The sequence below is a fragment of the Notothenia coriiceps genome, unplaced genomic scaffold, assembly GCF_000735185.1.
Source record: "Notothenia coriiceps isolate Sejong01 unplaced genomic scaffold, NC01 NC01_scaffold00000339, whole genome shotgun sequence".
In the NCBI taxonomy this organism is placed as follows: Eukaryota; Metazoa; Chordata; class Actinopteri; order Perciformes; family Nototheniidae; genus Notothenia; species Notothenia coriiceps.
Window position 1 is genome coordinate 22,274,298 of NW_011333040.1, and position 9,689 is coordinate 22,283,986.

At 40.1% G+C, this 9,689-nt stretch overlaps 2 protein-coding genes across 3 annotated transcripts in view; one reads left to right on the forward strand and one right to left on the reverse strand.

Moving 5' to 3' along the window:
* Window positions 1–3,520, reverse strand: harbi1 (harbinger transposase derived 1). The gene is made up of 7 exons (XM_010775277.1): window positions 3,455–3,520; window positions 2,749–2,914; window positions 2,472–2,674; window positions 2,253–2,340; window positions 1,962–2,169; window positions 1,702–1,877; window positions 1–1,410 (listed from the first exon to the last, which is right to left on the reverse strand). Exons 2-7 carry the CDS (start codon window positions 2,911–2,913, stop codon window positions 1,210–1,212), a joined length of 1,041 nt encoding a protein of 346 aa, XP_010773579.1. The 5' UTR covers window position 2,914; window positions 3,455–3,520; the 3' UTR covers window positions 1–1,209.
* A 225-nt stretch (window positions 3,521–3,745) lies between these two features.
* The window catches only part of atg13 (ATG13 autophagy related 13 homolog (S. cerevisiae)), a 57,785-nt gene continuing 51,841 nt past the window's right edge, over window positions 3,746–9,689 (forward strand). The window contains exons 1-16 of one of the 2 annotated variants that reach the window (XM_010775257.1): window positions 3,746–3,898; window positions 4,548–4,628; window positions 4,855–4,935; window positions 5,074–5,193; window positions 5,291–5,337; window positions 5,800–5,940; window positions 6,054–6,094; window positions 6,540–6,636; window positions 6,804–6,911; window positions 7,087–7,177; window positions 7,358–7,456; window positions 7,741–7,812; window positions 7,966–8,078; window positions 8,311–8,452; window positions 8,597–8,674; window positions 9,222–9,329. In XM_010775257.1, the coding sequence (XP_010773559.1) occupies window positions 4,560–4,628; window positions 4,855–4,935; window positions 5,074–5,193; window positions 5,291–5,337; window positions 5,800–5,940; window positions 6,054–6,094; window positions 6,540–6,636; window positions 6,804–6,911; window positions 7,087–7,177; window positions 7,358–7,456; window positions 7,741–7,812; window positions 7,966–8,078; window positions 8,311–8,452; window positions 8,597–8,674; window positions 9,222–9,329 (1,407 nt within the window). In that variant the 5' untranslated portion in view covers window positions 3,746–3,898; window positions 4,548–4,559. The remainder of the gene's footprint in view (window positions 3,899–4,547; window positions 4,629–4,854; window positions 4,936–5,073; window positions 5,194–5,290; window positions 5,338–5,799; window positions 5,941–6,053; window positions 6,095–6,539; window positions 6,637–6,803; window positions 6,912–7,086; window positions 7,178–7,357; window positions 7,457–7,740; window positions 7,813–7,965; window positions 8,079–8,310; window positions 8,453–8,596; window positions 8,675–9,221; window positions 9,330–9,689) is intronic. The other variant, XM_010775264.1, reaches the window with a different exon arrangement.

Below are 9,689 nucleotides of genomic sequence, written 5' to 3' on the forward strand. Positions count from 1 at the left end.
TAATACAGTGTTTATGTTTCCTGCTGTCGCATGAAAGGTCCATTTGGTTCCTGTGTGATATAGAAATGCCACTAGCTTGTAAAATGTATTTTTAAAATCTATTTTTTTAGCCATAAGGTGAAGTTTCTTAACCTAAAAAGCAGAAGAAATTCATCCCAAATAAAAAAGCACCATCTTAAATAATTAGAACATCTGCAATTATCATATTTTTTGTCATAAATTCATTTCACCGTAGATGCTAAATGTGCTCATGCGACAGCAGTGTGTGTTGTATTTATTCCTGTTTGTAGAAAGTGTGTATATATTGATGAAGCCAATCAGGGGACTCATACAGGAAGTAAAACAAACCACTAGCTTTGTTATCGCCAACTTTTGAAGGAACCATTGGGACAATTACAACAATCACTTTTTCTGACAATGAAAGAAAAAACTAAACATTTAATGGTACTCCTTCAAAAACTAAAAGCTTTACACTGCCCCCATCCACTTCCTTTAATTCATTACTACAATGATGTAATGCTCAGAACTTCTATTTTTTATCTCCAAAACACTACAAATGTTTCTTATTCATCTCTGTTTGTATTTCATTTTGTGTGTGTGTACACAAAAACATCATGTGACTGCAGCCCGTTACACAAACATCCTGTCATTCTCACCCAATACCGTCTTAATGCACCAGTGTACATAAATACTGACCACCTAATGTGCAGTTGTTGTAAATAACCTTGTTAAGGGCCTTGTTTTTTTTGTATTGTGACATAGTCCAAGATTGAAACCTGTGGAATCACGTGAGAAAATTGGATATTTGGGGAATCAAAATGTAAAGCGGGGAGGGAATAAAACATAAAGGGAGGGTGAATTTTTCCACCTGTAAAGAAACGTTGATAACACAGCAGCTGGTCACAGTTTTAATAGTTGTTAATCACCAGGAAGTGTTTCATTATTCCACATTCTGAGAGAATAATGAAGCACTTCCAGTTATTTCAAATGTGTTCGGGTACCATGTTGTCTCAGTTTGTTGTATAGCGTCCTGCATGTTCCTCCATATACTTCTATGTTATCTTAGTGTAGTCAGTAGAGTAGAAACCAGCAAAATATAAAAAACCTGCATCAGCAACACTGTGTCTGTGGCCTTTCTTGCTTGAAATGTGTCGTTTGTGAACAGAAAATGATGATTTGCTCTGCTCCCAGTCCTGATCTGTTTTGAGTTTAGCTGAAGTGTTTGAGGATGAGGTCTTTCCGGAGCTCCTCTGCCAGGCTGTCTCGATCCTCAGGTCTCTGCTCGAGAGTCTCGGGCTGCTCTAGAGGGTCGGTCCGCTCCAGAGTCCAGGCGTCTAACCCCGACTGCAGCGAGGCGTTGTGGAGAACACAGCAGGCCAGCAGGATGGACGAACTCCTCTCCGGAGAATACTGCAGGTTTTTTAGACAAGATGCAAAAGAAAGAATACCATTCAGCCACAAAAGCATGTATGACTCAAATATTGCTTTGACAGGGAAAGGTTCATGGGGTCAGATCTCAATTAATAAATGCACACAGAAGGATAGACAAAAGTAATTCAGGAAATGGTTTACAGCAGCAAAGGGGACGGTGCAGATGAAAGACAAGATAAAATAAGTTTGCTAAGATTTTGAATGAAGAGACAAGCCCACATCACAAAAGTATTACACCCTGGTCTGAAATCAATCTGGAGACCTGCGTACCTGTAGGTATCCTTTGGTGCCGTCCAAACATCTGAATCTGGTCTGGATGGCTCTGAAGGTTCTGTCCACGATCTCATGAGTGGCCGTGTGGGCCAGATTATACTGTAACTCTTCTGGGGATTCAGGGCAGTCCATCGGGGTCATCAACCACTTCCTCAGAGGGTAACGACGGTCACCTAGGAAGCAGAAATCAGAAAATAACGTTAGTCCTGGACCTTTTTTCAGACTGTGTGCAAAGAAGAGTGAAATCCGAGTCTCACCCAGCAGCCAGCCCTCCTCAGCGTCCTGCAGGTGTTTCTGGAGAGCAGATCTTTCTAGAACCTCTGTGTCTCTGAGTCCTCCCGGCCAGTGTGTTTCGGCGCTGAGTAACAATCCTCTGGCATCACAAACCAGCTGGCAGCCCACCGAGTGAAACCCCTTCTTGTTCACGTAGGACGAGTCTTCGCTGTTAGGAGCTTTGATGGTGACCTGGAGGGGAAGAGGTGATCAGTTTAGGCTGTAAACTTTGTATAAAGAGTTTTAAAGTGTTAATGCAGTATATTATAGTACACCTGAACACAGTCCAGCACCCCTAGGACTCCTGGGAATCCTGCCACCCTCTGAAACTCATGGAAGGACTGCTCTGTGCTGGAGGGGTCTCTGTGTGGGAAACATTAATAGTTGCTGTCAGTCTTTATCCTCTTCTTAATATTTACTTTTTCTTTTGTCTGTATTTTAGGCTGCATGTTGATAATCCCAGTGATATGTAACTCATCATCATGGTCCCACACCTGTTTAATGTGATGAACGTTGGAGCTTTCTCCACCAGGGCTCTGGTCACGTTAGACACACATCTCGACATTGACGCCTGGCTGATCCCTATTGTATCTCCCATCGATGTCTGGAAGGATCCGGACGTGTAGAACCCCAAAGCAGCAAGCACCTGGACCTCAGGACTGATGGCTCTGGACCGCTGAGTACGTCTGCACAGAGCCTAACATCCACACACATTAAAACGTATAATTAATTGGATGAGATAATTGAAATTCAGGCTCATCATCTACTTACCTCCCGGAGTATTTCCACCAGATACAGTATAAACTCTCTGGGGAAGCCAAACTGTGTGAGGAGCAAGTGGTCTGGCACAGAGTCCAGGTCAAAGCGGTCTAGGGTCTTGTGTCCTCGACCGTGTAACAGCAGGTCACAGTCCAAGATGGCTATAGGGATCGCCATGCTGTGGGCAATAATACATTTATCAATCAAGGTATAGTTGTACATTTCAATACAGTTAACATGCACAGAACAAGATATTGTATGAATTGTTGTTGATGCTGTATCCACACATTGTACACATTTCTAAATAGTATGTATTTTTTTGTATTATCGTTATGTTTTTTGTTTATGCACCAATACACCACTGCAATGTTCTTGTATATGAAAACCTACCTAGCAATAAACCGGATTTATAATAATGCAATTTGAAGATTCTTGCTGTGTCACTTATTTGTATCTTATCACACTGCCAATTCAACAAAATGGCTAACTTTTCGGCATGTCCTCGAGTTTTAAAGCTCCTTGTTTGTTTGCTATTACTGTATATCTGAATACTACATGCTAACTATGTAGCTACCACACTAGCATTTGAGCTTTCCTACGTTCAGTATTGCGTTTCTCTGAATACATGCATGGCTATTTACACACACAGCTGGATATCTTTGAATGGAAGTTAAAGCATTTTGCAATTATGGTACATGGTAAAGAAAAAGGCTCTTACATTTGAAGAAGTTATGCAGCTTTTGTCAACCAAAACAAGCCACAGGAACACGTATCGTTTGACGCACAGGCGCACATTCGACACAGGAAGATGCATTTTGTAGTTCATTTGCAGATTATCATTATTAAAAGGCTGAGGTTTTTTTACCAAGGACTAAAACAATATAGTACCAATATAAAAAAAACACACTATGAATAAAAAGGCAAACAAAACGAATTGTGTATTTAACATTTTTTACATTTTTTTTCAAATCAACGAAAGTGCCGCAGTGAACGATGTGCCATACAAACACGTCGACATGGAGAAGATAAACAGAGAAGTAGCTCCGTCCTTGTTTACCTCTGAAATAGGCTTTTAAATGTTCATAAAACACAGCGTTTTATGCCATTTATATTGAATTAAGTTATATTTTATTGAAGCTACGTTCCCAGGGGAAAAGCTAATGTAAGTGTTGTTGTTTTGTGATACATTTTAAGTGCGTGTTATTCAGCTAGCTAGCTTAGCATTAGCTGCAACGTCAACGGTTAGTAAATATCAGTTACATTTATTTTTTACACGAAAAAAGAAGAAAATAACGTGCTGTTTTGCACTGTAAAAAGCTGGTTGTCAGTATATTGTGTCGTTTAACATGACCTCCAAATACTATCCGGATAATTTAATGTCAATGAGGAGGCCTTACTTGCTAACTTGTACAGAAACAGATGCTTAAATAGGGTTAAAATAATTGTGATAAACAGTATTTTCCTTTAGAACTACTTCAAGCAGAATTATATTATATATTAGGTATTATGCATTGCTTTCAGTTACTAATTGATTGGTTGAAAAAAAGGCTTGTTTTGATCCAAATCTTTCTATTAACTGACGATTCATGTATTCACACATTTTACAAGACATGAATTCACTTTTCTTGGCAATTATTTGTATTTGACAATTACAATTCATTATAATTATGGCTGCAGTAAGTGGCAACATTTGTCTTTGCTCACAAATGTATTAATTGTATATTTGACATGCTGTGTTGTGTACTAGTATGATTGCTTTACTGTGTAGCACGGTGCTATACAGTAGATAATATTTTCTTGATTGATCCCAGGGTCGTGACAACATGGAGAGTGGCCTGAGTCCCCAGGATAAAAAAGACTTGGACAAGTTCATTAAGTTCTTTGCCTTAAAGGTAACACGCCTATATGAGGTTGTTGTTTCCGACATAGGAAAGTAATGCAGCCTCTTTGATTGTAGATGTCTAAACGCCCGGGGCTCATTCTGTTAGCAGAAGCTTTGATTCCCACACTCTTTACTTGGAGACACTTTTATTTGCACAGGTTTTGAGATACTTGTTGTTACTGATATATCTGTATTTCCTACTGACTAGTAATGGTTTTCTCATGTCCTCTTTGTAGACTGTCCAGGTGATTGTCCAAGCGCGGCTTGGAGAGAAGATATGCACTCGCTCGTCCTCATCGCCTACTGGCTCTGATTGGGTAAAATATTTGACCATTCACCATCGAAATTGTACAGTTTAGTGTAGATTTTCTCATAAATGTATCTGGCTTGGATGGTTGATCTTCTTCTATAGTGTACATTTAAGTAATTTTTGTTGTTATTATTACTTCTTCTAGTTTAATTTGGCCATCAAAGACATCCCAGAGGTGACTCATGAAGCTAAAAAGGCGCTGGCTGGACAACTCCCAGGCATCGGGCGCTCCATGTGCGTCGAGATCTCCCTGAAGACGTCAGAGGTTTGACATTCCTCTTACTTTTGGAATAGTAAACACACAATTATCTTAACCTTATTTACATTTCCTATTCACAAATCTTTCTGTCTTACTCACTCAGGGGGACTCAATGGAGTTGGAGACATGGTGTCTGGAGATGAATGAGAAGTGAGTACATTTAGCATGTTTTTAATATATATTAAGTGCTGCAGAGTTTCTGTGTGTTGTATATTATGCACATGAATAGCTTTGATGAGCAGTTCAGTGTCTGAGCTAATAAACCTCTGTGCTGTGATGTAATGATCCTTTCATCATGAGCAACACTGTGAAAATAGCCTGCTTTGTGATCAAAGGAACAATGGAGAAAATTCAATCGGAGCGTTTGTCAGATGCTTTAAGTTATAAAGGGCTTACTTTGTCTCTGCTCGTGACATTTTGTAGTCTGAAGTGCTGCTGTTGTTTAAAAACTGCTGTTCCACTTTGTTACTGCTTGAGATAAATGAAGCTGCTCCAAAACAGATTCCCAAAGACTGTTAGACACACTGATGGCTCCATCGTATTATTAAGCTGACATCTATTTGAAATGCCGCCACACTGCTGATTTTGAATGAGTCATTGTTTCTGCTGCAGGTGTGATAAGGACATCAAGGTGTCGTACACAGTCTACAACCGTCTGTCTGTCCTTCTGAAGTCTCTGCTGGCCATCACCAGAGTAACACCCGCCTACAAACTGTCCAGAAAGCAGGGACACGACTATGTGATATTATACAGGTGAGTGGGCTCTCTAACAGCTGGTAAACTGCAGCAGCTTTGTTTGGTCTCTTGTTACGTTGAGTTGATGTTTGACATGTGTCACCATCTGTCTCTGCCTCTCTTATTTCTAGGATTTACTTCGGGGAAGTCCAGCTGAGTGGATTAGGAGAAGGTAACCTTAAACTCTGCTTCCTGACGGACATGTCGTAAATCACAGAAAACAACACTCATAGCTTAAGGTCAACTTATTTGACCGTAAACATTACAAAAGGAAGGTTTTACACACATATACTTGTGTGTTATAACTTATAGAATAAGGGGCAAATGGACTTGAAAAGACAAATATTTTCCAGTTATTTGTTCAGAAATAAATGTATTTGTGTTATGGGACAGGATTAAATATTAATTAGACATGTTTATTATTCTTAAAAGTAATAAAACATACAATAAAACACCAATCAGAATCTTAAACACTTAATTAATCCACAAACACATAGAAGTTAACATCAGTAGAATAACATTTAGATATTACTTTCCTTCTCAATGCATCATTTACTATAACCTATATTTAAAACAAATTCAAGTTTCTTTACTGAGGTTTGTTGTTTGTTTTTAAGGGTTTCAGACGGTGCGTGTCGGTGTTGTTGGCACACCTGTTGGCACGGTTACACTGTCATGCGCTTACCGCACCAACCTGGCATTCATGTCCAACAGGTAATTAACACCCAGCATGAGAAACAACACAGTGTTCTTATCAAGAAAATGATGATGAGCTTATTAATATTAATGTTTTCTGAGTGGATAAAGAGATGGTTAGGTTTTTGCTTTAGTGCTTCACTACTCGCACCACTAGTAAACGGTTGAACTGTGGTTTTCTGCAGACAGTTTGAGAGGTCTGCTCCCATCGTGGGGATCATCGTGGATCACTTTGTGGATCCACCTGGCATCGGCCACCGTAATGCAAACATGGGACATCCCTGCAACTACAGGTAGCTACAAAACATCTTTTGCATCCACAGAATAAAGAAACTATGACATGTTCCTGCTTCAAGGACAAAATAAGGTCAATTCAATTCTGTGTTTTTTTACTTGTCTGCCCCCAGTAGGATGTGAAGAACTGAAATCATCTATATTATAATGTGTGTGTGTGGTGTGTGTGTTCAGAGCTCTAGACGATGAGGACGGAGGATATGTAGGAGTTCAGGATTCCCAGGAGGTCTGCACCACCTCCTTCTCCACCTCCCCTCCCTCACAGGTAACACGACTCACTCCTTTAATCCTCGTTAACATCTCTTTCTTTACACTGTGACTTCTGCTCTCCATTTTCACAACTGATTTTTATTTCACCTTCTCTTTTTCTCTCTTTGTCCGTTTTCTTTTTCCTGTTTTTTTTAATTGTATGTTTATCTGTGTGTTTGTGTCTGCGTTTGGTCAGTGTGTGTGTACACTGAGTCCCTCGCCCTGTAAACTGTATAAGCCCCTCCCCCTGGACAGTCTGCCGCTTCCATTGGCTCCTGGACTTGTCACTCACACTGTGAGTCTATACGGCCACTGTGGAAGTGTGTGATGCACCTTTTAAACTGCACTAAAAACTGCTGATCACTCACATTTTGTCATGTGTTTTGATGTGTGTGTTGCATCATTATTGGCTTTGACTGTGTGAGGCTCCATCACTTTAAGCACTTATCTCCTGTTTCATTGTGATGTTTTAGTAATTATGTACCACAGTTTAAACCCCGTCATCCAACAGTGTGTCTTCAATGTTACGCTGCAGTGTTTTGTGATGAATGATCCCTCTTCTTCTTCCTGTCTTTGTAGCTGTATGCTTCCAGGTTTTCATATCACCCTCCAGCTGGAGCTGCTGAGCTGTGTCCCCCTGCTGCAAGCCAGGTGAAGCATCACATACACATTTATTGATACATACTTATAGCTATATGAGTCTTGTATGTCCGGGATGCCTACATTTCCCATCTGAAAAATTAAGTTTTAAAATACATATTTGTATTGAATCCGCTATAACTCTGCTTTGTTCTTCCTCTTCAGGCGTTGCATGCTGGGAAGGAGCACGGAGGAGTGGTATTGGCTCCTGCTCAACCTCTTCATGGAGCTGATGCTCATCTCACGGTAGAACAAGCTGCCAACACTCCTGGTGGCAGGTAATTCAAAACATATTTGATTTACTAACTTAACTTCAGCTCAGCATCTGCACAGATGTAACCGTCTTAAGGAAATAACTAGATGTTATCTGTTGGTATGTAGAGCCATATGTTGAATATTGGCTTTTTAGCAAGAGATATTGTGAACGGTGGGAAAGAAGAGGGACTCAATGTGCGTCACATAGATCTCCTTAAATCTGAAATGTCTAAACGGTAACATCTCTCTTCAAAGTGGTGATGACGATGGCCTGACGCACAGTGGAGAAAGAAGGAGGGATGAAGGGCGGAGGAGCGTCTCTCCCTCTGACCCCGTGGAGTCGCTCAACGCCTTCACCAGGAAAATTGGAGCCTTTGTCAATAAACCCAACACACAGGTAAATCCCAAACTGATCACTCTGATTTAAAAACATATGAACGTAGATGTTTTGTCACGCACTCCATCCTGCTCAAGAGGATAACTCTCCTAGTGATGAAAATGCAGCAGTACACGTAATTAAGTTCCGTGTGTGTGTGTGTAGTTAACAGCAGCCAGTCTGGACCTGCCCTTTGCTGCATTTGCTCCTCGGGGCCTGGACTTAGAGGAGAATGATCCCATGGTAACTATCAAAACAAAGATGATGTCCCAAATGTGTCTTTATATCAGGCAGTATGATCATTTGATTTGTGTTTAAATGGATATTATGACACCATACAGTAGATCAGGGGTTCCCAAACTTTTCAGCCAGCTGTTTGTAAAGTTTGAGAAACAGAGCCTCGTTGCGGGGAAATTATACAGATGGCTAGTCCGCCCCTGAAAATGTCTTTATGCAAACGTTATTATTAATAATAAATAAAAAATAATAATTATTAAAAAAAATTATCAATTTTTTTTTATAATTTTTTTTTTTAAATGTTTCCATTTTTATTTTGTAATCATCTCGTGCCCCCCACTTTGGGAACCTCTGCAGTAGATGACCATTACATGTATGTGTAATGTGTATTTGTAAAGCGCTTTGAGAGTCATTGATAAAGCGCTATAATAAATATAAGGATTATTGTATTATTATTATTATTATTATATATCAAAATGTTTCGCAGATACAGCCAAATCAAGGTGTTTCAAGTTTTCTACAGTAAGGACTTTCTGTGTGTGTGTCTGTGCAGGTGCAGCCTCCGGACTCGCCCCCCTGCCCCTCCCCTCTGCAGGCCAGCCTCCACTCTCAGGGCTCGGAGGGATCGGGGCAGCAGGACGACTTCGTCATGGTCGACTTTGTACGTACTCTCCAGGCTTAAAGAACAATACATTTGCACAATATGTTGCATTACAAAAGTGTTAATACATGCTAAACCTTAACATTTAGTCTGAAGTGCTGCCTGACAGGTTTAAAGACTTAAGAGTGTCGTGATTATTAAGACATTTTCTCCTTTAAAACTAAAATGAAGCCACAACTAGCAGCCGATTAGCTTAACCCTTAGATGCATAAGTAATAATAATAATAAATGATATTTCTATAGCGCTTTTCTTGAACCCAAAGACGCTTTGAATTTGGGAGGGAGGGTAGACAAACAAACCAAAACCAAAAAGAAACAAAGAAACAAAACAGAAAAGCAGTCAAGAGGAAGTTGGTTGAG

Coding starts and splice junctions, on each gene's coding strand:
- harbi1 (XM_010775277.1), bottom strand. CDS start 2,913: ATGGCGATCCCTATAGCCATCTTGGACTGTGACCTGCTGTTACACGGT. Junction 2,170..2,252: donor GGGTGCTGGACTGTGTTCAG/GTGTACTATAAT, acceptor CTTCCCCTCCAG/GTCACCATCAAAGCTCCTAA. Junction 1,878..1,961: donor TGAGGAGGGCTGGCTGCTGG/GTGAGACTCGGA, acceptor TCTGCTTCCTAG/GTGACCGTCGTTACCCTCTG.